Here is a 25,651-nt window from a genome sequence, read left to right as displayed (position 1 = left end):
TATACCAAATTTATTTCTATCAGAACCTTTCATAGTAAATCCCTTTTATATTCAATTTATTTTGTATCAAATCCCTTTTATACCGAATTTATTGTATATCAAATTCTTTTTCTATGGAATTTATTTTATATTAAAACCCTTTATACCAAAACCTAAATATAAAATGCCTTTTATACCAAATTTGTGTCGAATCCTTTTATATCAAACCCTTTATCCCAAATTCCCTTTTTATACCAAACCCTTTTATATAAAATGTATTTTATATCAATCACTTTTATCCCAAACTCCATTTCACACCGAACCCTGTTATACCAAATTTGTATCAAATCCTTTTCTATAAAATGCCTTTTATCCCAAACCCTTTATCCCAAATCCCTTTTATATCAGTCTTTTCTATCAAATCCCTTTTATATAAAATTATTCTATATAATTTTCACACCAAAAACTTTATACACCAAACCTTTCAGACCAAACCCTTTTATATCCAATTTCTATCAAATCATTTTATGTCAAACTCCTTTTATCCCAAGCCCTTTTATATCGAATTCTTTTCTATAAAATCCCTTTTACTTCAAACCCTTTTATATAAAATTGATTTTATATCAATCCCTTTTATCCCAAACTGCACGCTGAACCCTGTCATACCAAATTTGTATTAAACCCCTTTAAATCAAACCCTTTTCTATCAAACCCTTTTCTATCAAACCCTTTTCTATCAAACCCTTCATCCCAAATTCATTTTATATCAAATCTCTTTTATACCAAACCCTTTCATATAAAATTTATTTTACATCAATCACTTTTAAAACTCCCATTTCACACCAAACCCGGGTGTTTAATCTGGAGCCGTGTCCTGGGGGGGCTCTGGGGTTGCTCCCGGGGGTCTCAGGGTGTCCTGGGGGGGTCTTGGGTGGCTCTTGGGGGTCTCAGAGAATCCTGGGGGTCTCAGGGAATCCCAGGGAGGGGTCCAGGGTGGCTCCCAGGGTATCCTGGGGGTCTCAGGGTGTCATAGAGGGGGTTTCAGACTGTCCTGGGTGGGTCTGGGGTGGCTCCTGGGGGTCTCACAATGTCCCGGGGGTCTCAGAATGTCTTGGGGTGCCCAGAAGGGGGTCCCGGGTGGCTCCCGGGGGTCTCAGGGTGCCCCGGGGTGGCTCCTGGGGGTCTCATGGTGTCTCATACTGTCCTGGGGGGGGGTCTTGGGGTGACTCCCGGGGGTGTCAGAATACCTCAGCCTGCCCCGGGGGTGGCTCTGGGGGTCTCAGAAAGTCTCGGGGTGCCCTGAAGGGGGTCCCGGGGGGCTCAGGGTGCCCAGGGGGGGTCTCAGGGTGTCCTGGGGGGTGTCCGGGGTGAGGTTCAGGGGGTCTCAGAATGCCCTGAGAGGGGTCCTGGGTGGCTCCCGGGGGTCTCAGAATACCTCAGCCTGCCCCGGGGGTGGCTCTGGGGGTCTCAGAAAGTCTCGGGGTGCCCTGAAGGGGGTCCCGGGGTCTCAGGGTGCCCAGGGGGGTCTCAGGGTGTCCTGGGGGGTGTCCGGGGTGAGGCTCAGGGGGTCTCAGATTGCCCTGGGGTGGCTCCTGGGGGTCTCAGAATACCTCAGCCTGCCCCGGGGGTGGCTCCCGGGGGGCTCAGAAAGTCTCGGGGTGCCCCAAGGGGGGTCCCGGGTGGCTCCCGGGGGGCTCAGGGTGCCCAGGGGGGGTCTCAGAGTGTCTCATACTGTCCTGGGGGGGGTCTCGGGGTGGCACCCGGGGGTCTCAGATTGCCCTGGGGTGGCTCCCGGGGGTCTCAGAATGTCTCAGGGTGCCCCGGGGGTGGCTCTGGGGGTCTCAGAAAGTCTCGGGGTGCCCCGAGGGGGGTCCCGGGTGGCTCCCGGGGGGCTCCAGGTCCCGCAGCCCCCGCAGGGCCAGGGCGCAGTCCCGCACCAGGCGGCAGAGGCGGGCGCTGCCCTCCACGGAGCCGCTGCGGGGCAGCTCCCGCGCCGCCCAGAGCAGCTTCTGCAGCAGCGCCGCCCGCGCCGCCGCCACCGCGGCCCCGGTGCCGCCATCGCCATCGGCACCGGCATCGGTACCGCCAACACCGGGGGGCTCCGGGGCCGGGCGGGGGGAGCCCCGGAACGCGGCGGCTGCGCCCTCGCAGCGCTCGGGGCGGGGAGGGGCGGAGGGAGGGGCGGAGGCTGCGGGGAGGGGGGGGAGGTGAGGAGGGGGCACAAAACCTTTGGGGTTCTCCCACCTCACCCCCGAATCCGGTCAGGCGCAAAATTGCCAAAAAATTTCCAGCCCATCCCCCTCAAATTCTCCAATTCCTCCCCCAAAAATCTCCCAATTCTTCACCTCAAAATCCTGAGTTCCCCCTCCGCGCTCAAAATCGCCAATTTCCACCCCACAAAATGCTGAGTTTCGCCCTACCCAAAATTTCCAATTCCCATCGCCCAAAATCCTGAATTCCCCCCCAAAAAAAAGAATTTTTCCCCTAAAATACCCAATTTCCCTCCCAAAATCCCAAATTTCCCCCCCCCAAAAGCCCGAGTTGCTCCCCCACAAAATTCCCAATTCTCCGCCCTCAAAATCCCCAATTCCTCCCAAAAATCACCACTGTCCCCCAAAAAACAGAATTCTTCCCCAAAAATCCCCAATTCCCCCTCAAATTCTCCAATTCCTCCCCTCAAAATCCCCAGTTTCCACCGCCCAAAATCCTGAATTTTCCCCTACTCAAAATCTCCAAGTCCCGCCCCAAATCCCCAATTCCCCCCACCCAAAATCCCAAATCCCCAACTCAAAATCCCCAAATCTCCAACTCAAAATCCCCAATTTCCCTCCCCAAAAATCCCCAATTCCCTCCTCCCCAAAATCCTGAATTCCCCCTCCAAAATCCCAAATCCTTCCCCCCCAAAATCCCCAATCGCCCCCCACCCAAAATCCCCAATTTTCCCCCAAATCTCCAATTCCCCGCTAAAATCTCCATTTTCCCCGCCCCAAAATCCCCAATTTCCCCCCAAATTCCCAATTTTCCCCCAAATTCCCAATTTCTCCCCAGATTTTCCCGTTTCCCCCTTCCCGCACCGTGTCCCTGCTCGGGGTCCTGGCAGCTCACGCACAGCAGCCGCTGCTCCTTGTCCTGCAGCAGAATCGTCTGGGGGGGGCACGGGGGGGTCACGGGGGACCGGAACCCCTCCCCCACCCCCTCCGATACCGCCCAATTCCCGGGGGGGTCCGGGGGGGGGGTCCCGGTGCTCCCCCCCCGCTCACCCCGCACTCCGGGCACGAGCTCCCCAACATTCGGTACCCCCGGAGCAGCAGCGCCCCCATGGCCCGGCTCGCCCGGTCCAGCCGCTCCCGCCGCGCCTCGGCCTCGTCCATGCCTAGGGGGGGGAACCCGGTTACCGGGGAGGGGTCTCGGTTACCGGAGGGGTCCCAAACCGCGGGGAAAGCGGGTGAAGGGGGACTGGGATGAGCTGGGGGGGACTCGGACCGGCGGGAAGGGGAACGGGAGGGTCACGGGGCGGCCCTGGGATGGCGGGGGGGGGGGTCCCGGGGAGGTCCCGGTAATGGCGGAGGGGGTCAAGGGGAGGATTCTCAGGGCTCGGTGCGGTCGCGGTGGCGGGTGGGGGTTCCGGGCTGGCTCCCGCTGGTCAGGGGGGGGTCCCGGGAGGGATCCGCGCCCCGGGGGGGGGTCCCGCCGGTGCCTCACCGCCGTTCAACGCCATGATGGTCGCTGCGGAGACGGCGTCGCGGCGGAAGTGACGTAACACAACACAGAATTCCGGGCAGAAACAGCGACGCGAATTTGTGAAATAAATTCCGGGCGCCAAATAAGTCCCAGGGTGAGTGACTGAAATGGGGTCGGAGCCCCCGCGCGGCGTAAATTTGCATAACCCCGCCTCTCTCCCGCCATAGACCACGCCCATTCCTTCCCGCAATCTGATTCGCCGCTCAGGCCCCCTATTTGCATTCTCCCGAACAGAGCTGATTTGCATATTTCGCGCGGGATTTCAAAAATTCCCGATGGCGCGGCGCGCTGATTGGACAGAACCGGCCCCGCCCATCTCAGACTCCGCTCCCCACGGCTCAGGCACGGAAATTCAGTGACAGCAATCGGTGAAAATGTGAAAATGTTTATTTTGCTGGCAAAGGGGCGGGTGAGGCCGGGGGTGCCCCTGCCCGCGCAGAAGAGTGGGGGGGGACTCTGGGGAAGCTCCGTACAAAAAGGGGGGGCGCAGGCGGGGGGGACACGGCTCCATCCGAGGCCGCCACACCTGGAAGAGAGCAGAGAGGTGAGGGGACATGGGGGACACGGGGACACTCAGGAACAACCGGGGACACGCGGGGACACGCGGGCGCTGGGACGTGGCGGCTCAGGCGGCTTCGGTGGGGACGGGGGGTCCCGGTGACAGGGAGGGTACGCGGCGGCGGCAGCGACCTGGGGCCCGTCTGACCTGGCACGGTGGCAATATCCAGGGGCTGTGGAGCCACGGTAACGGCGGCGAGTCCCGGGAGGTCTGCAGTGATCCTGGGCGGGGGGAAATGCCGTTACCGGGCGCCAGCAGAGCGGAGATGCCCGACAGGGCCAAAACCCCCAGTTCTCACCTCAGAAGATGGAGTACCGCGCCCGCTCCATGTAGAGATCCTGCCCGAAGCGCTGCATGTCGTAGAGGGACGCCCGGGCCACCGAGGAGACGGGCGACAGCTGCCCACGCTCGTACGTGTACGCCTCTCCGACGGTGCTGGCCGCGGCGGCCGTGCGGCGCAGGGGGCTCCTGTCCCGGGTGTAATACGTGGAGGACGCGGCGGCGGCCGCGGCGGTGGCGGCGGCGGCGGCGGCCGCCGCGCCCGGGGTGGGCAGCAGCGCTCGGTCGTACGCGTCTAAGGTGGTGGGGATGCGGCCGGCCATGGCCGTGGTGGCGGCCATGGCCGAGGACTGGACCTGGGAGTACTGGGCGTACTGGGAGTACTGGGCCATGGTCTGCTCCGCGTAGGCGTCGTACGCCGAGGCCGTGGCGTAGGAGCGGACGCGGTAGCGCTTGTAGTAGTCGGCCATCCCGCCGTAGGCCTCATCGTAATACACGGTCTCCCCATAGCCCGCGGTGTAGGGAGTGCGCACGGCTCCGTACTGCTCGTTATAGGCCTCGGCAAAGTCCGCCACTTGCCCCGGGCGATCGACCGGGCACTCCTTAGACCAGTGCCCCTCCTTCCCGCAGCGGTAGCAGCCGCTCTTGTCTCCCATCCCGGGCGCCGTCCGCAGCCGGCTGGTGGACAGCTGCACGCGCATCCGCTTGCCTTGGGGAGAGGGAGACGCGGCGTCACCCCGGGCACCGCGCCCAGCCTGGCCCGGAGCCTCAGGCATCGGGCAGTGGGATCCCTGGAGCCACCCTGACAGTGACATCAGGCCATGGGATCCCCCACTGCCACAGGTATTGGGCCAGAGGATCCTCCAGAGTCACCTCAACACCGACACCAGGCCGTGGGATCCCCCAGAGCCTTGGGCATTGGGCCATGGGATGCCCTGGAGTCACCCTGATATCAGGCCATGGGATCCTCAGAGCCACCCTGACGCTGACATTGGGCCATGGCATGCCCCAGTGCCACCCTGGTGCTGTCATTAGCCCATTGGATGCCTCAGTGCCATGGGCATTGCGCCACAGGATTCCCTGGAGTCACCCCAACATCGGACCATGGGGTCCCCCAGACTGATCCCAGCACTGGCACCAGGCCGTGAGGTCCCCCATGATTGATCCCAGCACTGGCACCAGGCCGTGAGGTCCCCCAGAATTGATCCCAGCACTGGCACCAGGCCGTGAGGTCCCCCAGAATTGATCCCAGCACTGGCACAAGGCCATGGGATCCCCCAGAACTGCGCTCACACCAGCACCAGGCACAGAGACCCCCAGAGCCGCCCCCTGCTCTGGCACTGCAGGGTCACACAGGGCTGGCACCGCACTGTGATGTCCCCAAGGGCCATCTCTGGCACTGGCACTCTGTGTGGGTCCCCTCAGTGTCACCCTGGCACCGTTGGTGACCCCCAGAATCACCCTGGCACTGTGGGGTTCCCCAGAACCGCCACCACCCCTTGGGGACCCCTAAGAGCCACCTGTGGCCCACCCAGGTGAGGGACATTTGGGGACATGAAGGAGGTGACAACCCCCAGACCTTCCTGCGCACAGCCCGAGGAGATGAAAGCCCAGGAGCTGCTTTGTTTGGGGTCCCTGTCAGAGGCACAAACTCCAGCCATTGTTTTGTCATTAAATTATTTAATTATCACACCAAGATTAAATGATATCAAGGATCAGAACATTTGAGACCGTGGTGGGTTGGGGCTGGTGGTCCGTGGGATCCCCAGAAATGGCACCAGATCCAAGGGACCCCCAAGAGGTGGCAGCAGCCATGGGGACCCCCGAGAGCCACCCCTGGCACTGCTGAGGGTGGGAGGTGACAGGAGCCACCAGGGTGGGCACCAGGCCCCGCAGACAAGGGGGCTCCCTGTGGTTCCAGGCAGGACTTGGGGACAATGGGAGCCATGGGGACAATGGGAGTCAATGGGACACAGCGTTGGCTCCCAGCCCCGTTTTCCTCCAAATTCCAGCAGCAAAGGGACCCCACCAATCCCATGAGGTGGCCTCAGAGGCAGAGCTCAGCCTGACCAACCAGTTTTGGGTAAATCTCCCAGAATTCCTACAAACTCCAGTGCTGTGGAGCCACTCTGCCCGAACATGGAGCCACCACAGTGTCCCCAGCCCTGACACTGGACAAGGGCATGGGGACAGCGCCTGCCACAATCCCCAGAGCCAAATTCTGGTGCTCTAGGACGAGAAGAGGCTCCAAACACAGCACCAATCACAGAGTGGGGCCGGTAACACCAAAAATCAGCAAAAATCCTCCCAGATCACAACCTCCCCACGCGGCTCACCTTGGAACTCGGTGTTGTCCAACCCCCGGATGGCCTCCACGGCATCCTCGGCCCGCTCCATGTGCACGAAGGCGTAGTCCTTGACGATGTCACATTCGATGACGGGGCCGTACTCCTCGAACTTGGCGCGCAGCTCTAGGTTGGTGCAGGCGGGGCTGATGTTGCCCACGTGCAGCTTGGTGGAGGCCTTGCTCTTGTTCTTGCTGGCCTCCACATTGATGCAGACGCCGTGCAGCTTGTGGTGGTGCAGGTTGCGGATGGCGTCCTCGGCCGCCGTCCTGTCCTCGATGTGCACGAAGCCGTAGTTCTTGATGATGTCGCACTCCAGCACCTTCCCGTACTGCTCGAACAGGGAGCGGATCTCCTGCTCCGTCGCCTCCCGCGGCAGGTTCCCGATGAACAGTTTCACCATCGCGACCAGCCTGAGGGGTGCCAGGGAACGGGTGACTCGGTGAGACCCTCCCCGCACAACCCCCGGTCCTGCTGAGGGGTCGGAGCCGCTCCGGGAATGGGGAAGGTTCCCCCCACCTTTCATGGATCCTCCTCCGGCTTATTCCCGATGGGATCCCCCTCACCCCTCAGGGCACCCTGAAGCAGAGACCCCCTTCAGAAGAGTCCCCCGAGCCCAGGCTCCTCATAACGAGCCGGGAGACCTCCAGGCTCCCGAGCGGAGTCTCAGCCCCGGTTGTGCTCCCTGAGCCCCCAGGCCATGGAGGGGCACCCGGGTCTCCCTCAGACCGCATCCCGCTCCCATCCCGGGTCTGAGCCCCCTCCAGGCGCCTTCCCGAGGCCGCGGGATCCCGTGCAATGCTCCCCCACAGACAGCAGGACCCTGGTCCTTCTCCGCTCCTCCCGGTCCCACCCGTGCCCGCCCCGGGGCCCCCCGAGTCTCACCGCGCACCCCCTCACCCGGTACTCGATGACGGAAACAAAATGGCGGTAGCCGCCTCACGCGGGGCCCCGCCCACCACGCGCGCTGATTGGCCGAGAGCGGCAAAACGGTGCGACACGATTGGTCAAAGCGCTGCGAAACCCCGCCCAGAGGCGGTCCAGACAGTGTCTTGCACAAAGCGGCGTTCCCGCCCTCGCGGTGGCCAATAGGGAGAGGTGGAGCGCCGGAAGTAAGAAGGGAGGCGGGGCTTTCAGGGCACGTGAAGGCAGTTCTAACCAATCAGGGCGTGGGGGAGGGGCGTGGCCTGGCCGGGAGGGTCCGAGCCGGGGGAACAGGGACCAAACCGGGGAACCAGGACCGAGCCTGGGAAACCGGCATCCACAGAAGCAGGGACCGGCTCCGGGACCCGGACAGACTGTCCCTGCCGGCGTCGGGATTCACCGATACGGGGACAGGGACAGCGACCAACTGCCCCCACCGGCCCCGGGACCGACTGGGACAGATCGGGACCAACCGCTTCCATCGGGATCGATCGGCACCGGCACCGGAACCGGTGCGGCATCGACCCGGTCAGAAACAGCGACCGCCCGCTCTCACCGGACTGCCGCGGCCACCGGCCCCGGCTGGGTCTGGCCCCGCCCCTCCCGCATTAACCACGCCCCTTCCACCGTAGCCCCGCCTCCGGCATGTCCCACGCGGTGCTGCTGCTGCGGCGGCTCCGGCACCGGCACCGGGAAGGGAACCGGGACAGCGACGAGGAACAGGACGGGGAGCGGGAGCAGGACTGTGACAGGGACCGGGAGCAGCACGGGGAACGGGAGCAGGACTGTGACAGGGACCGGGAGCGGGATGAGTTCTGGGACAGGGACTGGGATGAACCTCACGAACGGGACCGGAATGAACCCCACGAACGGACCCGCGATCAGTGCCGTGCTCATGACCGGCACCCCGCACCCACCGGGATCTCCCTCCCCGCTGCTCCCCCATCCCCGCTCCCCCGCCGCGGCCGCCGCCGCCGCCGCCCGTACCCCGCGCAGCGCATTTACCGGGTGCGCTGCTCCTTCCTGGAGCTCAGCGACGAGCAGGCGCTGCGGCGCTGCCGCCTGGACCGCGCGGCCATCGCGGCGCTGTGCCGGGAGCTCGGGGCCGACCTGCAGAGCCTGACCGGCCGCAGCCACGCTCTGCCCGTGGCCGTCAAAGTCACCTCGGCCTTGGCCTTCCTGGCCTCGGGCTCCTTCCAGACGGCGTCGCGCCTCAGCACGGGCATCAGCCAGTCGGCCATGTCCAACTGCCTGGCGCAGTTCCTGGCGGCCTTGCAGCGGCGGGCCGGCCGCTACATCGCCTTCCCGCCGCCTCCCGAGCCCCCCGGGGACCCCCCGGCGGCGCTGCCCGGTGTGCTGGGCTTGGTGGGCGCCATGCACGTGGCGCTGAGGGCACCGGCGGATAACGAGCCGCTGTTCCGCAACGCCGCCAATTTCCACTCCATCAACATGCAGGTGGTGTGCGACCGCCGCGGCCACATCACCAACGTGGTGGCCAAGTTCCCCGGCTCGTGCGCCAACGCCACCGTGCTGGAGAACTCGGCCCTGGCGCGCCTGATGGAGGGCAGCAGGAGCGAGGGGGTCTGGCTGCTGGGTGAGGGGGTTTGGGGTGGGAAATGGGGGTGTGGGGTGGGCAATGGGGGGTTTGGAGGATGGGGGAGGGGGGTTTAGGGTGGGGAATGAGGGTGTGGGGTGGGAAATGGGGGTGTAAGAGCTAGGGGAGGGGGGTTTGGGGTGCGATATGGGGGTTTGGGATGGGATATGGGGTGGCAGTTGTTGGGTGAGGGGGTTTGGGGTGGGAAATGGGGGTATGGGGTGGGAAATGGGGGGTCTGGGAGATGGAGGAGAGGGTTTGGGGTGGGAAATAGGGGGGATGGAGCATGGGGAAAGGGGTCTGGGGGGTTTTTGGGGTGTTCTGAGGCAGAAGGATCCCAAAGATCATGGCTGATGGAAGGAGTATTGAGATGGAAGAAGGGGGTCTGGGTGCTGGGTGAGGGGGTTTGGGGTGGGAAATGGGGGGCTGGCTGTTGGGTGAGAGGTCCTGTGGGGATCTGGTGTGTCCCTGGTGCCCTAGAGTTGATTTAGGGATGTCCCTTGCTGCTCCAGGTGTAACTCAGGTGTAACTCAGGTGTGTCCCCACTACTCCAGGTCTAACTCAGGTGTGTCCCCACCACCCCAGGTGTCACTCAGGTGTGTCCCCACTGCCCCAGGTGTAACTCAGGTGTGCCCCCACCACTCCAGGTGTCACTCAGGTGTGTCCCCACTGCCCCAGGTGTAACTCAGGTGTGTCCCCACTACTCCAGGTCTAACTCAGGTGTGTCCCCACTGCCCCAGATGTCACTCAGGTGTGTCCCCACCGCCCCAGGTCTGACTCAGGTGTGTCCCTGGTTCTGTGGGTGTAACTCAGGTGTGTCCCCACCACTCCAGGTGCCACTCAGGTGTGTCCCCAACACTCCAGGTGCCACTCACCTCTCCCCCCCCCGCCCTGCAGGTGACGGCTCGTACCCGCTGAAGCCGTGGCTGCTGACGCCCATCGCGGGCCCGCGGGGCGCGGCCGAGCTGCGCTACAACGCGCTGCACTCCCGCACGCTGGCCCCGCTGCGCCGCACGCTGGGGCTGCTGCGCCGCCGCTTCCGCTGCCTGGCGGTCGGGGGGCTCCAGTACAGCCCCCCCAAGGTGTGCCAGATCTTCCTGGCCTGCTGCATCCTGCACAACATCGCCCTGCGCCGCCGCGTTCCGCTCCTGGAGCCGCCCGAGCCGTGCCCGGCGCTGCCCGAGCCGCCCCCGCAGCCGCCGCCGCCCCCCGGGCCCGGAGCTCGGGAGGGGCGGGCGGTGCGGGCCCGGCTGGTGCAGCGGGTGCGGGAGGGCTTGGGGTGAGGGGGGATGGGGGGGTTGGGGTGCTGGGGCGGGTGAGTTATGGTTTGGGGGGCTGAGGAATGATTTGCGGGCCTGAGCCTGATTTGGGGGCTCTGAGTGATTTGGGGGAGCTCTGGGTCCTTGAGGGGGTCCTGAGTTATGATTTGGGGGTGCTGAGCCCTGATTTAGAGGGCTCTGAGCCCCTGGAAAAGCTCTAACCTCAGGTAGGCTGGTCCATCATTTTGGGGGTGCCCTATTTCCACCAATTTTCCCCACATCTCATCCTTTAACCATGTCCGTGCTCATTTTGGGACAAATAAATGATTTTTTTACAATTATTGTCCCACTGTGTTTTGGAGGGGGGAAGTTCTGGTCATTTTGGGGACCCCTCAAGGGGATTTTGGGGGTCCTTGCTGTGTCCCCATGGGTGGGATGAACCCCTTGACCCCTGCACCCCCCGTCCCCCAAAAGAAAAACCCAAATTTCCCCCACCAAAACCCCACAGGACGCAGCCATTCCCACTGCCGCCTTCCCAGAACCCCTCTGAGCCACCAAAACCCTTTCGGACGCCCAAAATCCCCCCCAAACCCATCAAAACCCCACAAAATCCCCGTTAGGCCCGTTCCGAACCCGGCGCTGTTGCCATGGCGATAGAACGCCGGAAGTTGCGCAACCTCCAAACCCTTCCCTCTCAGTGCGGCCATATCCGGTCCGTTGTTGAAACGGGTCCGTGGTGCCGCAGAGACCCGAGAGCGGTTCCGGGTCCGGAGTCCGCGGCCATGGCGTCACCGGAGGCCGGCGGGAGCAGCTGCCGGGTCGGGACCCCCGGGACGGGCCGGGGGGTCGGGACCGAGGGGGCGGAGGGGCTCGGGGGGTGTGGAAAAGGCGGGCGGAGCGGTTCGAGGGCTGGAGGAACGGAGGACGGGCGGTTTGGGGGTGAAACGCTCCGGCTCGGTGAGATCTGGGGGTGCCAAATCCCTCCCAGGGTGGTTTTGGGGTGCAGGAGCGCTGGCGAGGGGGGTTTGGGGGTTCAGGAGGGTGTGAGAAGCACTTTTGGGGGTGCAGGACCCCCTGTCCGGGGGAATTTGGGGGTTCAGAGCCTCACCCGTGGCAGTTTTGGAGGTTCAGGACCCCTCTTAGGGAGGGTTTGGGGGTTCGGGACCCCATCAGAAACACTTTTAGGGGTGCAACACCCCTTGGCAGGGCGGGTTTGGGGGTTCAGAGCCTCAGGAACAACTTTTGGGGGTACACAATCCCTTCCACACCATCTCAGAGCCCTGTGAGTTCAGGGCTCCTTTCCCCTCCACTTTTGGGGCTCCACCTCCCTTCTCAACCCCCATTTTCGAGGTGCTGACACCTCCCCTCTCATTTCCCCCCCATTTCCCCCCTTCCCCCACAATTTTGGGGTTCAAACCCCCCCGTTTCCCCCCCCCCAGCTGGAGTTTGATGTGCAGATGAGCTGCCAGGGCTGCGCCGATGCCGTGCGGGCAGCGCTGGAGGCGGCTCCAGGTGAGACCCCCGAGAGACCCCCAGACCCCGGGGGCCCCCCCAAAGGGTTTTGGGGACCCCCCAGAGCCCCTTTGTGCCCCCCCAGAGGTGAAGCTGGTGGAGCTGAGGCTGCAGGAGCAGTCGGTCCTGGTGGAGACCACGGCGGCGGCCGAGCGCGTGCGGGAGCTGCTGGAGAATTCGGGGCGCAGGGCCGTGCTCAAGGGCATGGGGGGCTCCTCCGAGGGTCAGTCGGGGATTTTGGGGGGTCCTGAGGGGGTTTGGGGTGTCCTGAGGGGGTTTGGGGGTGTTCTGAGGGGGTTTGAGGGAGTCGTGAAAGGTTTGGGGTGTCCCAGTGGGATATGGGAGGGTCCTGAGGGGATTTTGGAGGGTCCTGAGGGGGTTTGGGGGGTTCTGAGAGGGTTTGGGGAGTCCTGAGGGAGTTTTGGGGGAGTCCTGGGGAGGTCCTGAGGGGTTTGAGGGTGTCCCAGTGGGGTTTGGGGGTGTCCTGAGGGAGTTTGGGGTGTCCCAGTGGGTTTGAAGGGGTCCCAGTGGGTTTGGAGGGGTCACAGAGGATTTTGGGTTGTCCTGGGTGGGTGTGGGTGGTCCTCTGGGGGTTTTGAAGGATCTCAGAGGGTTTTTGGGGGGGTCACAGAGGGATTTTGGGGGGTCACAGAGGGATTTTGGGGTCTCCTGGGTGGGTTTTGGGGTCTCCAGGGTGGATTTAGGGGCTCCTGGAGGCTTTTTGCCATCCCTCGCTGTGACTCAGTGTCACTTTTCGCAGTGACATTTGAACTCCCTGAGTTGATTTTTGCACCGGGGGTGTTTGGGGGTGCCTGACCCTGCCCTGTCCCCCCCAGTCCCCCCTGGGGGAGCAGCAGTGGCGGCACTGGGGGGTCCCGGAGGGGTCCGGGGGCTGCTCCGGTTCCTGCAGCTCTCCCCCAGCCGGTGCCTCGTGGATGGAGCCGTGTCCGGGCTCCCCCCCGGCCCCCACGGGCTCCACATCCACGAATTTGGGGACCTCTCGGACCCCTGCAACAGGTGAGAGGGTGGGGAGGGGGCTGTGGGGGGGTACAGGGGGTGGGGACCCCCAATTTAACTCCCATATCCCATCCACACCCTCAAAATCAGCTGTGGGGGCCACTTCAACCCTGATGGGGAGAGCCACGGGGGACCCCAGGACCAGCACAGGGTGAGCTGGGGGTCAGGGGGGGATTTGGGGGGCATTGAGGGGATTTTGGGGGGGGGTCTCTGGAGGATTTGGGGAGGTCTTGGAGGGTTTTGGGCGGGTAACGAAGGAATTTGAGGGGTTTCTGAGGAATTTGGGGGGTCCTGGAGGGGTTTTGTGGGGGCAATGAGGGATATATGGGGGTCTCTGAGAGGATTTGAGGCGGTCTGGAGGGTGTTTTGTAGGGTTGGGGGAATTTGGGGATCTCTGAAGGATTTGGGGTGGTCTTGGAGGGGCTCGGTTAACAATGACAGGTCAGGCGGGGTCACTGTGGGATTTTTGAGGTTTCTGAGGTGCAGTGAGGGGATTTGGGGGGGGTCTCTGTGGGTTCCAGGGTGTCTCTGTGAGGTTGGGGGCTGCTCTGTGATTTTTGGGGGGCTCCTGACCCCCCCTGTCCCCTCAGCATGCCGGGGACCTGGGGAACATCTGGGCAGACTCTGAGGGCCAGGCCCGGTTCCGAATCGAGGACTCGAAGCTGAAGGTGGGAATTTGGGTCTGGGGGGGTTTGTCCCTCTATTTGGGGGGGGTCTCTATGGGGTTCTGACCCCCAAAATTGGGATTCTGACCCCCCAAATCCCCTCCCCAGGTGTGGGACATCATCGGCCGCTCTGTGGTGGTGGCTGAGGGCGAGGACGATCTGGGCCGGGGGTCGCACCCCCTGTCCCGCGTCAACGGCAACTCGGGCCGGGGGTGAGCACTTGAGGGGGTATTTTGGGGAGGGGTCTTTGTGGGGTCACCCTTCTGACCCCTCCCGTGTCCCCAGGCTGGCCTGTGGTGTGGTGGCCCGCGCTGCCGGGCTCTTCCAGAACCCCAAACGCGTCTGTACCTGTGACGGCGTCACCCTCTGGGAGGAGCGCGACCGCAGCCGTGGGGCTCCCCTGGAGACTCCCGCCATGGAGACCCCCAGCTCCCACCTCTAGGAGCCCCCCCGGGAGCGAATAAAGAGTTGGGAGCCCCTCGCTCTGCAGAGGTTGCGGCGCCTTTAAGAAGGGGCTTGGTTTTAAAAGGAGATGGGCGGAGCTATCGCGGCGGGAAAATAGTGGGCGGGGCTCGCGCGCGCGCGGTGCGCACGGCACGCAAGCGCGCTGAGGGAGGGCGGTGCGCACGGCACGCAGGCGCGCTGCGCACGGCACCGCCCCCGCCGCCCTCAGGAACCGCCGCCATTTTGAAGCCGCCGCGGCCGCTGCCGGTTCTGTCCCCGCCACGCTCCCCCCAGCGATCCCCGCCGCGATGCGTCCTGGCATCAAACTCTTCGTGGGCAACGTCCCCGAGGAGGCGACGGCGGAAGAGTTGAGCGAGCTGTTCGCAGGCGCCGCGGGGCCGGTGCTGGGCGTCGCCCTCATGAAACAGTTCGCTTTCGTGCACCTGCGGGACGAGGCGGCGGCCGCGCGCGCCATCTCGCAGCTCAACGGGCACCAACTGCACGGTCGCCGTATCGTGGTGGAGCCATCCCGGCCTCGCCCCACCAACACCTGCAAGATCTTCGTGGGGAATGTGTCGGCCGCGTGCACGAGCGGGGAGCTGCGCTCGCTCTTCCAGCAGTACGGCCCCGTGGTGGAGTGCGACGTGGTGAAAGGTACCGGACCCGCCGCCGGGGCCGCGCGGCCCCCGCCGCCCAGCTCGGCCCGCGCCGCCGGGTGATCCGTGGCACCCGAGTTCCGTCCGACTGCGGCGTCGCCCCCGCCCGGACCCCAGCGCGGCCCGGGCTGGTGGAGCGGGGGGATTTCTGCCGCCTCCCCTTTGCCCCGAGCGGGGCCGTGCGAGCCCGAGTGAGCTCCCGTAACCCCCCTTCTGCCAGCCACGTCCGGCTCCATCGCCTCCGCCCGCCCCGGCCGGGGCGGTGCGGGCCTGTGTGGGCGGTCCAGACCCCTTAACCCCCCCTCTGGCAACCACGTGTCTTCGATCGCCTTCCCCAAGCTCAGGTGGGGCTGTGCCAGCCCCTGTGGGTGCCCCTGACCCCGTAACTCCCCCGGTAACCCTCCTCCAGCCGGCCTCGTGCTCTGCAGTCGCCTCCCCAAACCCCAGGTGGGGCCGTATGAGCTCGTGTGGGCTCCCCAGCCCCCTCAATCTCCACATGATCCATCCTCTAACCAACCTCCTCATCCTCCCTCAAGTGGCCCAGGTGGGCTCCCCACACTCCTGAACACCCCGTAACTCTTCTTCTGGCAGCTTTGTTCTGTGCCATCACCACCCCCAGCCCTGAGGGGGTGACCCCTGCCAGCTGCTGCCACCTTTGTGACCAAATCATCCCCAGGACACAGTCTGGCCTCCACAGACACAGACGCTCAGCCACAGAGCTGGGACATGCACAGAACACCCCGTGAAACCCCTGAGGGGTTCAATGGCTTCACATTGGGGACCCCCAGCACGGCCTGGTGGGGTCACCCACCTCCCCGACCTCAATTGTCACCTGTGTCACACTGATGGACTGACAAGTGTCACTCCACTTCCCTCTCCCTGACCCTGTTGTCATCTCGTCCCTTCTCACCTGACCCCGGAGTCCCGGTGATGTCCCCACAGTGCCCGTGTTCCCCTGCCCACAGGAGGGGGACGTTGCTCCTCTGCTCTCCCGTCCCAGGTCACAGTCACCAGCACAGCTGGCAGAACCTGTCCCCTCAGGTTTGGGGGTGCCATGGCCACCCCGAGGGGATGGCAGCAGGGCTGGGGGTGACATGGAGGGGACATCCCCTCTTTGGGCTTCCAGAGTGGGACATGTGGATGTGGGACAGGAGCTGGGGGGGAAGGGATGGTACTGGGGGGATAAAGGAGAAGGTGACATGGCACTGATGCTCAGAGGTCTGGCATGGGTTTGCTTGGCCAGTGATGCTCCCAGCACACCGCACACCCTTGGGTGGGTTGTCACTGGTTCCGGTGGTCTCGGTCTGTGCTGCAGGGAAACACCACGGGGTCGCTGCCCTCCTGACCCGTCGTGCCACGGGGGTGATCCCCTGACCACCATGGGGGCATCCAGCCCCCAAACCTGTTGGGCCAAGTGCCACAGGCGGCCGCCAGAGCTGCCACCAGGTCCTGCTTCCCTGCTCCTCGCTGTCCTCAGACGCCTCTGTGCTGCTGAGCCGTGGCTGTGCCGTGTGGCACCGGCTCCTCTCCATGGCCGGTCACTCACTGGGAGTGCTCAGGCCCTTCCCTCCCTCCCTCCTTCCCTCTTCTCCCTCCTCTTCTGTGTCTTAAGTCCCTGTTCCCTTCTCTGTCCTTGTCTTTTTCTGTCTCCTTTTCCTCTCCCCCTTTCCTCTGTCCCTGTCCCGCTCTCTGTGCTGGCGCCGGTTCTCTCAGCTTTGCTCCGCTCACTGCCAGGCCATCCCGCTGAGCCCGCGGTGCTGGCACTGCCAGCCCAGGCTGGGCCCTTGGTCCCCAAGTGCCAGGGAGGGGCTGGGAGGGGGCACGGGAGGCAGAGCCTGGGGGGCCGCGGAGGGAGCCGGGCGGGCTGGGGGAGGCTGTGAGCTGGGGGACGCCGGGTGGGCTGTGACCCAACGAGCGCGGGGCAGAGCCGATGGTGGTGGTCGTGTCTCCTCCGGCGAGCGGGGCCGGCAGCGCCGTCCCGGGGCCAGCAGCCCCCGTCCCGCGCACGGCTCGTTAGCGCCGGCTCCTGTAACGAGTTGTGTTTTCTCCCCTCACTGCTCTCTCTGCTGCTTTGTCAGACTATGCCTTTGTGCACATGGAGAACGAAGCCGATGCTAAAGTTGCCATCGAAAACCTAAATGGGAAGGAGGTGAAGGGGCGCCGGGTGAACGTGGAGCTCTCCACCAACGTGCAGAAGAAGGGCACGGGCCAGGCGCCGCCGCCCGCCCTCGGCGTCGACAAGACCAAGCGCATCGGCCTCGAGTACCGCGAGAAGTTCCAGCCCAAGATCGAGGGCTTCGACCAGCAGCGCCGGGTGGCCGATGCCGCCTTCCCCTCGGCCACGGGCGCCGGCTACGCCACCACCCCCTCCCTGTACGATTACCAGCAGCGCTTTGGCGCCAAGTACGACGCCTTCGATGCGCAGCCCCGGCCCGCCTCCCCCTCCTACTTTGGCAGGGACCGCAGCCCGCTGCGGCGCTCGCCCACCCGCGCCGGCTACGCGGCGGTGTCGCTCCCCATGACGGCGCAGCCGGCCGCCTACCGCGCCCAGCCCTCGGCCTCGCTGGGGGCCACGTACCGAGCCCAGCCCTCGGCCTCCCTGGGCATGGCGTACCGCCCGCAGCCCACCACGGGCCAGGCCGCCGCCTACCGCGCGCAGCCCTCGGCCTCGCTGGGCAGCGCCTACCGCTCCCAGCCCTCGGTCGGCTCCCTGGGCGCCGCGGGCGCTCAGCCCGCTGCCGCCAACTCCCTCGGCTCCTACGGCGCCCAGCCGGCCGCTGCCGCCTCGTACGGCGCCCAGCCCGCGGCCGCCAACTCCCTCAGCTCCTACGGCGTCCAGTCCGCTGCCCTGGCCTCCTCCTACAGCGCCCAGCCCGCCTCGGGCTACTCGGCTGGCTACAGCGCCCAGCCCGCCATCGCCGCCTACGGCGCCCAGCCCGCTGCCGGCTCTGCCGGCTCCTACAGCACCCAGGCCGTGGCCGTGCACGTGGCATCCTACGGCACCCAACTGGCCGCAGGCTCCTACGGCGCCCAGCCCATGGATGGCCACGCCGGCTCCTACAGCGCCCAGCCCGGCGCCGTGCTGTCTGCCGGCTACAGCGCCCAGGCCGTGGCGGTGCACGCCAGCTCTTACAGCGCCCAGGCCGTGGCAGGTCACGCCGCCGCAGCCTACCAGCCCGTGGCCGGCCACTCTGCCTCCTACGGTGCCCAACCCGCGCTGTCCAGCTCGTACGGTGCCCAGCCCAGCGTGGGCCACTCGGCCTCGTACGGCGCCCAGCCCGCCACGGGCCTGCCCGCGTCCTACGGCAGCCAGCCCGCGGCCGCCGCGCTCCCCGCCGGCTACGGTGCGCAGACGGGCTCCTCGCTGGCCGCGTCCTACGGCAGCCAGGCCGCCGTCGCCGCCGCTTCCTACAAGGCGCAGGCCTCTGCCCCGCTGACGGCCGCGTACCGGGCGCAGGCCTCCGGTGCCATGGCGGCCTCCTACCCGGCGCAGCAGCCGTCCTCCGCCGCGCTGGCGGCCGCGTACCGAGCCCAGCCGGGCAGTGCCTACGACGGGCCGAGCCAGCTGGGGCAGCCGGCGGGCTCCTACCTGGGCCTGCCGCAGGCCGCCGCCGCACCGCCCTACGAGCGCACCCGCCTCTCCCCGCCTCGCAGCGCCGCCTACGACGACCCGTACAAAAAATCGTCCTCTCTGGCTAAAAGGTACGGTGCCGGGCGGGGCACCGACCCCCACCCCTGCCTCCCGCTGCTCGCCAGCTCGCCGGGCTCCGGCGCACCGCTCGCGGCTTGACCGGCGCCACGTGGCACCGGTGCGGCTCGCTGTCGCCCGGCGCGGTGGGCGCCATGGCTCCGCTCGCGCCGCGCAGATCCCAGGGAGGGGACGGGGCTTGGTGCGGGTGAGGGGAGGCGGTGGCACACAGCGGGGCCTATGCGGCATCCGATCCCGTCCTGCGCCGGCTTTTCCATCGCAGCGCATCCCCAGGTGGGACACGGTGCTGCCGCGGCGGATCCCAGCCCCGTCCCCTCCCGGCTGATCCCCCTCTGTTCTCTCGCCCAGGTACGGCTCCGAGCGCCGTCTGTCCGAGCTGGCCGATTACCGGCGCCTAGCGGACTCTCCGCTGGCGTATCGCCGCTCGCCCACCAAGTCCCCGCTGGACTACCGCCGGCTGCCGGACGCGCACTCCGAGTACGCCCGCTACTCGGGCGGCTACAGCGACTACCTGCCCCCCGCCCGCATCCACGCGGGCTACCAGCGCCGCCTCTGAGCTGGCCACGGCCCCGCCGGGGCACGGACGGTTCTTTTTCAGCCGATTCTTTCTGGTTTTGCTGTTTGAGTTTTTTAGAAGGTTCCGCGGTTACGGGTGGCAGTGGCCGCACGGTTCATCCCCCGCTGGCGCTCGGTGCCGGTTCATAACCCGCCAGTGGTTGCAGCCATGAGGCTCAGACTCTTTTATACCACAAGTTGTCCCATTTTTTGGGTGAATTCCCGGTTTCCAGCATCAGGCCTGGCACGGTGCTGGGGGATTTTTATGACTGTAAATAAATGCTCCGGGTTCCGACGCCTCCCGCCTGGTTCTTTCCCAGTGCTGGGGTTCCATTCCCACCCCTGGGGACACCTCCCAGTGCCACCATCACCGCCCAGCCCTGGCTGATGGTGCTGCCAATGCTGGAGGTGCTTTCCCACCACGGAGGAGTGGATTTGGAGGATGAGCAGCGTTCAGAGCTGGCAGCAGGAAGCGCCAGACTCGGCCCTGCCACGACACCACCGCACAGGATCACCGGCACTGACCTGTGCTGGGGCTTGTTTTGGGTGAGAAAAGCTGGTTTTGAGGGGTGGTGTGTGCCATGTCAGGTACCATTGGCACCACCGTGAGAGGCGCTTCCTGTCCCCATCTCTCCCCAGGGACCGGTCACAGCCCAGTCTGGCTGTGCCACAGGAGGGATGGCCAAGGCTCATTAACCACCGCGGTAATTAGCAGGCAGGAGGATCTGAGTCTTCTCCCGTCCTCCCCAGGGTGGTCACACACCCCCGGCCCCGAGTCCCCACGTGTGGCGATGGCAGCACCCACGGGTGATTACGGCACCGATCGGCGCTGGCGAGGCAGCGTCACCAAAGCCACGTCCTGGGCTTAATGACCTTAATTAATGAACACCGAAAGGCAGGAGCAATATGGGGACAAACGAGCCACTTTAGGGACATAATGTACCAGTCTGGGGACAAACACGACAGTCTGCAGACTAATTAGCCCTGGGCAGGTTAAGTGGCAGCTCCTGCTGCTCATGGGAGGAGGAAGAGCTGGGGGTTAAAGCCCCTCTGTCACCCCTGGGTGCCCCTCTGGGGGCTCAGGGATGGTTTTGGGGGTGTTCCCGTTTGCAGCAGCCCCTCCCTGGGGGCAGAGCCAGCCAGGGCACAGGCAGCACCGGGGAGTCCAGAAGGTTCCGTGCCGTGTTCTGAGGGGACGTGAGTGCAAAGAAAGAACTGTGGGCGGAGCCAGCGCCGTTTGTTAAAAATTTTGAGTTTTATTTTACCGGAAAGTGGGGTCGGGGGACTCTAAATCACTCGGGGGGTTCCACCCCCGCCGGCGCGGCGCGGCGGCCTCCGGTCAGCTACAGCGTTGGGCTAAAAACCTACCACTGGATTATCCACCCTCTTAAAAAATAAAGGAAAAAAAAAAAAAAAAAGGCAAAACGACGACTCGGGAAGAGCTCCGGGGGAGCGGGGGGGCGGCGAAGCAAAGCAAAGCTGGCGCTGGGGGACGGCTGCGGCTGCGCGCTCACACCTGAGCCTGGGGTGGGGACCCAAAACTACCTGGAAAAGCAAAATCCTGCCCAGGGGGGCGGGGGAAGCTGGGGGAGGGGCTGAGCTAATCCTGCCCGGGCTGAGGACGAGCCGCGCGTCCGTAAGGAACGGGCCCGGGAGCGGCACGCGGCGGCGGTGGCACCCGGCGCGGCCCGAGACGCGCGGCGCCGAGTCGGCGTGCGACGGGACCCCGACGTCCAGCCGCACAAATCTTACCTGTAAGAGAAAAGAGGAGTTGGCGCAGGTGCCCCCGGGGCCGATCCGGAACCGTGCCGAGCCCCGGTGCCCTGGGGAGCTGCGGCTTCCTGGCAGCAAGAGAATCCTGACGTGGAGCAGCGGCGGGGCTCCGGCCCCCTCGGACCCTGGGCACAGCCCGAGCGAGCAGGAGCTGCCCCCGGGCCGGGGGCTCTGCGGGAACCCCCCACCCCGCAGGGACTGTGCCGGGACGGCGCCCGGCCCAGCAGGAACGTGAGTTACAGCCACGACAGTGACAGCAGCACCGCTCCGCTCACCACGGCGCCTCCTCGCCATGGCCGGGCTTTAACGCCCGTGGGGCCTGTCCGTGTCACCGTGACCCGTGACCCGCCTCAACCTCAACTGGCACAACCGGGACCACCGGCAGCGGGGCCACCCCGCAGTGCCGAGAGCCAACAACGCGCTCACCTCCGGCTCAAAAGGCGGAGTATCGCGCCCGGTCCGCGTACGGGTCCCGCCCGAAGCGCTGCATGTCGTAGAGGGACGCCCGGGCCACCGAGGAGACGGGCGACAGCTGCCCACGCTCGTACGTGTACGCCTCTCCGACGGTGCTGGCCGCGGCGGCCGTGCGGCGCAGGGGGCTCCTGTCCCGGGTGTAATACGTGGAGGACGCGGCGGCGGCCGCGGCGGTGGCGGCGGCGGCGGCGACGGCGGCCGCCGCGCCCGGGGTGGGCAGCAGCGCTCGGTCGTACGCGTCTAAGGTGGTGGGGATGCGGCCGGCCATGGCCGTGGTGGCGGCCATGGCCGAGGACTGGACCTGGGAGTACTGGGCGTACTGGGAGTACTGGGCCATGGTCTGCTCCGCGTAGGCGTCGTACGCCGAGGCCGTGGCGTAGGAGCGGACGCGGTAGCGCTTGTAGTAGTCGGCCATCCCGCCGTAGGCCTCATCGTAATACACGGTCTCCCCATAGCCCGCGGTGTAGGGAGTGCGCACGGCTCCGTACTGCTCGTTATAGGCCTCGGCAAAGTCCGCCACTTGCCCCGGGCGATCGACCGGGCACTCCTTAGACCAGTGCCCCTCCTTCCCGCAGCGGTAGCAGCCGCTCTTGTCTCCCATCCCGGGCGCCGTCCGCAGCCGGCTGGTGGACAGCTGCACGCGCATCCGCTTGCCTTGGGGAGAGACGCGAGAGGCAGGGTCAGTGCGGCCGTGCCGGGGCACTGGTGGGACAGGACGGCACCGGCTGCCACCCCCCCAGCCCTCCGCAGCCACCGGCGCGGGAGGAGCCGCCGCGGGACCGAGCGTGAGCCACCAGATGGACGCCGGACAGCGGCCGACCGGGACGTGCTGCCACGGCCGAGCGCGGCCGCACCGGCCGGCCCGGCAAAGCCCCGGCAGCCCGGGGTCAGAGCCGGCACTGCCGGCCCCGTGTGACGGCAAAGCTTCGCGCCGGAAAACGCCGGAGCGGCGGAGAGAGGGATGCGACACCGGGAAGTACCCCAGAGTGAACGGGGCCTGGCCCGATCGCGGCACGAGGCAAAGCCAAGCGCGGACGCAGCCTGGACAGCTCTGGGTGCAGCTGTGCCAGCCCGGCTGGGTCATTGTTTTTTGGGGAAGGCCCGGAATGGGGGCGGCGGGACACGTAAAGCCCCGGCAGCACCGGGAGCGCCCGGTCCAGCCCCGCCGCCACGTGGGTGAAGCGCCGGACGCCGCCCTGAGCACCCGGCCGGGAGACGCGCTCGCCATCACCGCCGCCAGCGCCGCGGCTCGAGTCCGGCCGCTCGGCCCCGTCGAGCGCCCGAGCGACGCCGGGCGCGGGGTCGGGCGCCTCCGTCACCCTCTTACCAGGCTGGGCAAAGGCTACAAGGGCGGGCGGCAGCCTGGCGTCACCCGCTGCTCCGGCCCGGCACAGGACGTCGCCGTCGGGGTCCTCCTGCGGGGCGGCCGTGCTGGTTAATCAGAGATGGGTCAGTCCCGTCCTCCCCGGCCCAGAGCCCCCGAGCCCGAGCCCTCGCTCCGGCCGCGCCGCGCGGGCGGCCCCGGGAGCTGCGGCGGGGCGGGCACCAACCGACACCAACCCCAGAGCCCCGAGGGCGCTGCACGGCCCCGCGGAGACGGCCGTGGTCACGTCTGGGATCGACCCCGGAGCCGGGGCCGGCGGGAGCATCCACCATGGACCCCGGAGCCCTCCCACCGCCCAGCCCCGCGGCTCACCTTGGAACTCGGTGTTGTCCAGCCCCCGGATGGCCTCCACGGCATCCTCGGCCCGCTCCATGTGCACGAAGGCGTAGTCCTTGACGATGTCACATTCGATGACGGGGCCGTACTCCTCGAACTTGGCGCGCAGCTCTAGGTTGGTGCAGGCGGGGCTGATGTTGCCCACGTGCAGCTTGGTGGAGGCCTTGCTCTTGTTCTTGCTGGCCTCCACATTGATGCAGACGCCGTGCAGCTTGTGGTGGTGCAGGTTGCGGATGGCGTCCTCGGCCGCCGTCCTGTCCTCGATGTGCACGAAGCCGTAGTTCTTGATGATGTCGCACTCCAGCACCTTCCCGTACTGCTCGAACAGGGAGCGGATCTCCTGCTCCGTCGCCTCCCGCGGCAGGTTCCCGATGAACAGCTTCACCATCGCGACCCGCCTGCGCCGGACAGCGCCGCCGTGAGCCCCAGAACCCCCAAGGAACAGCTCAAGGAACAGCCCACACGCAGCCTCAAAACACCATGAGGAACAGCCCCAAAGCCCTCGAGAAACAGCCCACACACAGCACCAAAACAGCGTGAGGAACAGGCCAAGGAACAGCCCTGAAAGCCCCCGAGGAACAGCCCACACACAACCCCAAAACACACCGAGGAGCAACAGTCCAAACCCCCTGAGGAACTGCCCACACACAGCCCCATAACACCCTGAGGAACAGCCCGAGGAGCAGCTCGAGCCTCTGTGAGTGTGAATTCCCTGAATCACCCTGAATCTCGCTCTTTGTGCCCAGGGCTTTGCCCCCCAAAATCCCACAAGAAACAGCCAGAGCCTCTGTGCATGTGCCCGAGGCTGTGCCCAAAAAACAGCCCCAAAACCCCCCAAAAACAGCACAAGCCTCTGTGCTGCATGTGCCTGAGATTGTGCCCAAAAACCCCCTAATTCACCCTGAACCTCTGTTTGCCCAAGGCTGTGCTCCCCCAAAACACAGCCTGAGCTTCTGTGAGTGTGCCCACAAACATACTAAATCCTCCTCAAACACCTCAATCCTCTGGGGCTGTACCCTCCAAATCATGAAATAAACACCCTGAATCTCTGTGTGTGTGCCCAGGGTTGTGCCCCCAAATCTCCTGAAACACCCCAATCCCTGGGGCTGTGCCCCCAAACGCCCTAAATCCTCCTCAAATACCCCAAACCTGCTCTGTGCTCAGGGCCGGACCCCAAAACACCCCTCAAATAACGCCCCCAAATGTCTCTGTGTGTCCCTGGGGCTGTAGCCTCAAAGACCCCAAATCTCCTCAAATAAACACCCCAAAACTCTGCCCCTGCTGGTTCAGGGCATAGCCCCAAACACCCCAAATTCCTCAAAAACCTCATGGCAGCCCCCCGGGGCTGAGCCCCTCTTACAGGGCACAGCCCCAAACACCCCAAATCCCCCGCAAATTTTGCTGCTGCTCCTTCAGGGCGGAGCCTCAAACACCTCAAATCCCCCCCAAAATAAACACCCCAAAGCTCTGCTGTCTCCCCTCCTACACCGTGCCCACAAACACCCCCCAAAAAAAATCACCTTAAACCTCTGACACCCCAAAAACCACCTTAAACCCCTGAAACCCCAAAATGCACCTCAGTCTGTGATAGCCCTTGTTCTGCAGGGCAGAGCCCCCAAACACCCCAAAATCTCTGCGACCCCCAGAGGGCAGCGCCACGCCCCGAACCCCAAAACCCCCCAGGCCTGAGACCACCCCCCCAAACCCTTCTTGTCCCCCTCAGATCCCCCTCAGGCCTGAGACCCCTCAGATCCGGGACCCCCCAAACCCCTCCCCTCCACAGGCCCGAGATCTCCCGCGAACCGTCCCGGATCGCATCCGCCGCGGCCTGCGGGCGCCCCAGCGGGGCGATGGCCGGGCCTGGCCCTTGTGTCCCCCCCGGTCCCGGTCCCGGTTCCCGGTCCCGAAACCCCCCCCGGGCCCCCCCCGCCCCCACCTGCCCCGTCCGCCGCGCGCTGCTCACAAAATGGCGGCGGCGTCTCCCGGCCCCGCCCCGCCTCCCGCGCACTCATTGGTCGCCGGCGCTGTCCGTCAAAATCCGCAGCGTGAGGTCATCGATCCGCCAGGCGGCTCCGCCCACAGCGCGGTCGCAGCCAATCACAGGAGGGAAGGGGCGGAGCGAAGGGTGGAGCGGTCCATGCGGGTAAGGCGGGGGGGGAGGGGGGCGGTCCATTCATGGCGGGGGGGGTGGTGTCGAGGACCGGGAACTGCGCTGGGAGTGCTGGGAGCTGTACTGGGAGCACTGCGAGCTGTACTGGGAGCGCTGGGCCTGTACTGGGAGCGCTGGGAGCTGTACTGGGAGCGCTGGAACTGTTCTGGGAGCACTAGGAGCCGTACTGGGAGTACTGGGAGCTGTACTGGGAGCACTGGAAGCCGTACTGGGAGCGCTGGGCCTGTACTGGGAGCCCTGGGCCTGTACTGGGAGCACTGGGACCTGTACTGGGAG

General features: G+C 65.2%; 5 protein-coding genes across 17 annotated transcripts; 2 read left to right on the top strand and 3 right to left on the bottom strand.

Annotated features, from left to right (window-relative positions):
* Nucleotides 1–1,362: 1,362 nt before the first annotated feature.
* ZNRD2 (zinc ribbon domain containing 2) lies at nucleotides 1,363–3,840 on the bottom strand. 2 transcript variants are annotated; one of them, XM_074533734.1, is made up of 4 exons: nucleotides 3,682–3,840; nucleotides 3,240–3,352; nucleotides 3,054–3,123; nucleotides 1,363–2,167 (listed from the first exon to the last, which is right to left on the bottom strand). In XM_074533734.1, the coding sequence occupies exons 1-4, from the start codon at nucleotides 3,695–3,697 to the stop codon at nucleotides 1,821–1,823; spliced, it is 546 nt and encodes a 181-aa protein (XP_074389835.1). In that variant the 5' UTR covers nucleotides 3,698–3,840; the 3' UTR covers nucleotides 1,363–1,820. The 2 variants fall into 2 exon arrangements, with proteins under 2 accessions (XP_074389835.1, XP_074389836.1); XM_074533735.1 differs by having other exon boundaries at nucleotides 1,363–2,155.
* A 249-nt stretch (nucleotides 3,841–4,089) lies between these two features.
* Nucleotides 4,090–8,855, bottom strand: LOC141727315 (RNA-binding protein 4B-like). Of its 6 annotated transcripts, XR_012578334.1 has the most exons (5): nucleotides 8,833–8,855; nucleotides 6,895–7,316; nucleotides 4,578–5,267; nucleotides 4,427–4,500; nucleotides 4,090–4,246 (listed from the first exon to the last, which is right to left on the bottom strand). XR_012578334.1 is itself a non-coding variant. In XM_074533750.1 (4 exons), exons 2-3 carry the CDS (start codon nucleotides 7,304–7,306, stop codon nucleotides 4,579–4,581), a joined length of 1,101 nt encoding a protein of 366 aa, XP_074389851.1. In that variant the 5' UTR covers nucleotides 7,307–7,316; nucleotides 8,833–8,855; the 3' UTR covers nucleotides 4,090–4,500; nucleotide 4,578. The 6 variants fall into 6 exon arrangements, 5 of the variants coding, with proteins under 5 accessions (XP_074389851.1, XP_074389852.1, XP_074389853.1 ...); XM_074533750.1 differs by having other exon boundaries at nucleotides 4,090–4,500; XM_074533751.1 differs by lacking the exon at nucleotides 8,833–8,855 and adding an exon at nucleotides 7,804–7,910 and having other exon boundaries at nucleotides 4,090–4,500.
* Nucleotides 8,856–11,379: 2,524 nt separating this feature from the next.
* On the top strand, nucleotides 11,380–14,357 carry CCS (copper chaperone for superoxide dismutase). Its single transcript, XM_074533762.1, has 8 exons — nucleotides 11,380–11,498; nucleotides 12,120–12,192; nucleotides 12,278–12,415; nucleotides 13,029–13,209; nucleotides 13,300–13,360; nucleotides 13,800–13,877; nucleotides 13,983–14,086; nucleotides 14,160–14,357. Exons 1-8 carry the CDS (start codon nucleotides 11,463–11,465, stop codon nucleotides 14,314–14,316), a joined length of 828 nt encoding a protein of 275 aa, XP_074389863.1. The 5' UTR covers nucleotides 11,380–11,462; the 3' UTR covers nucleotides 14,317–14,357.
* A 137-nt stretch (nucleotides 14,358–14,494) lies between these two features.
* On the top strand, nucleotides 14,495–20,663 carry LOC141727314 (RNA-binding protein 14-like). Of its 2 annotated transcripts, XM_074533748.1 has the most exons (3): nucleotides 14,495–14,972; nucleotides 17,053–18,676; nucleotides 19,032–20,663. In XM_074533748.1, the coding sequence occupies exons 1-3, from the start codon at nucleotides 14,627–14,629 to the stop codon at nucleotides 19,237–19,239; spliced, it is 2,178 nt and encodes a 725-aa protein (XP_074389849.1). In that variant the 5' UTR covers nucleotides 14,495–14,626; the 3' UTR covers nucleotides 19,240–20,663. The 2 variants fall into 2 exon arrangements, with proteins under 2 accessions (XP_074389849.1, XP_074389850.1); XM_074533749.1 differs by lacking the exon at nucleotides 17,053–18,676 and having other exon boundaries at nucleotides 14,500–14,972; nucleotides 19,032–19,215.
* LOC141727316 (RNA-binding protein 4B-like) lies at nucleotides 20,475–25,279 on the bottom strand. Of its 6 annotated transcripts, none has more exons than XM_074533757.1 (4): nucleotides 25,169–25,279; nucleotides 23,182–23,603; nucleotides 21,438–22,139; nucleotides 20,475–20,990 (listed from the first exon to the last, which is right to left on the bottom strand). In XM_074533757.1, exons 2-3 carry the CDS (start codon nucleotides 23,591–23,593, stop codon nucleotides 21,445–21,447), a joined length of 1,107 nt encoding a protein of 368 aa, XP_074389858.1. In that variant the 5' UTR covers nucleotides 23,594–23,603; nucleotides 25,169–25,279; the 3' UTR covers nucleotides 20,475–20,990; nucleotides 21,438–21,444. The 6 variants fall into 6 exon arrangements, with proteins under 6 accessions (XP_074389858.1, XP_074389860.1, XP_074389862.1 ...); XM_074533759.1 differs by lacking the exon at nucleotides 21,438–22,139 and adding an exon at nucleotides 22,813–22,916 and having other exon boundaries at nucleotides 25,142–25,249; XM_074533761.1 differs by lacking the exon at nucleotides 21,438–22,139 and adding an exon at nucleotides 22,813–22,900 and having other exon boundaries at nucleotides 25,142–25,249.
* Between the last annotated feature and the right edge of the window lie 372 nt (nucleotides 25,280–25,651).

Source organism: Zonotrichia albicollis (assembly GCF_047830755.1).
Source record: "Zonotrichia albicollis isolate bZonAlb1 chromosome 34 unlocalized genomic scaffold, bZonAlb1.hap1 SUPER_34_unloc_1, whole genome shotgun sequence".
NCBI classification, from domain to species: domain Eukaryota; kingdom Metazoa; phylum Chordata; class Aves; order Passeriformes; family Passerellidae; genus Zonotrichia; species Zonotrichia albicollis.
The sequence above is the reverse complement of the archived record's forward strand: the minus strand, read 5'-3'. Positions and strand labels throughout refer to the sequence as shown.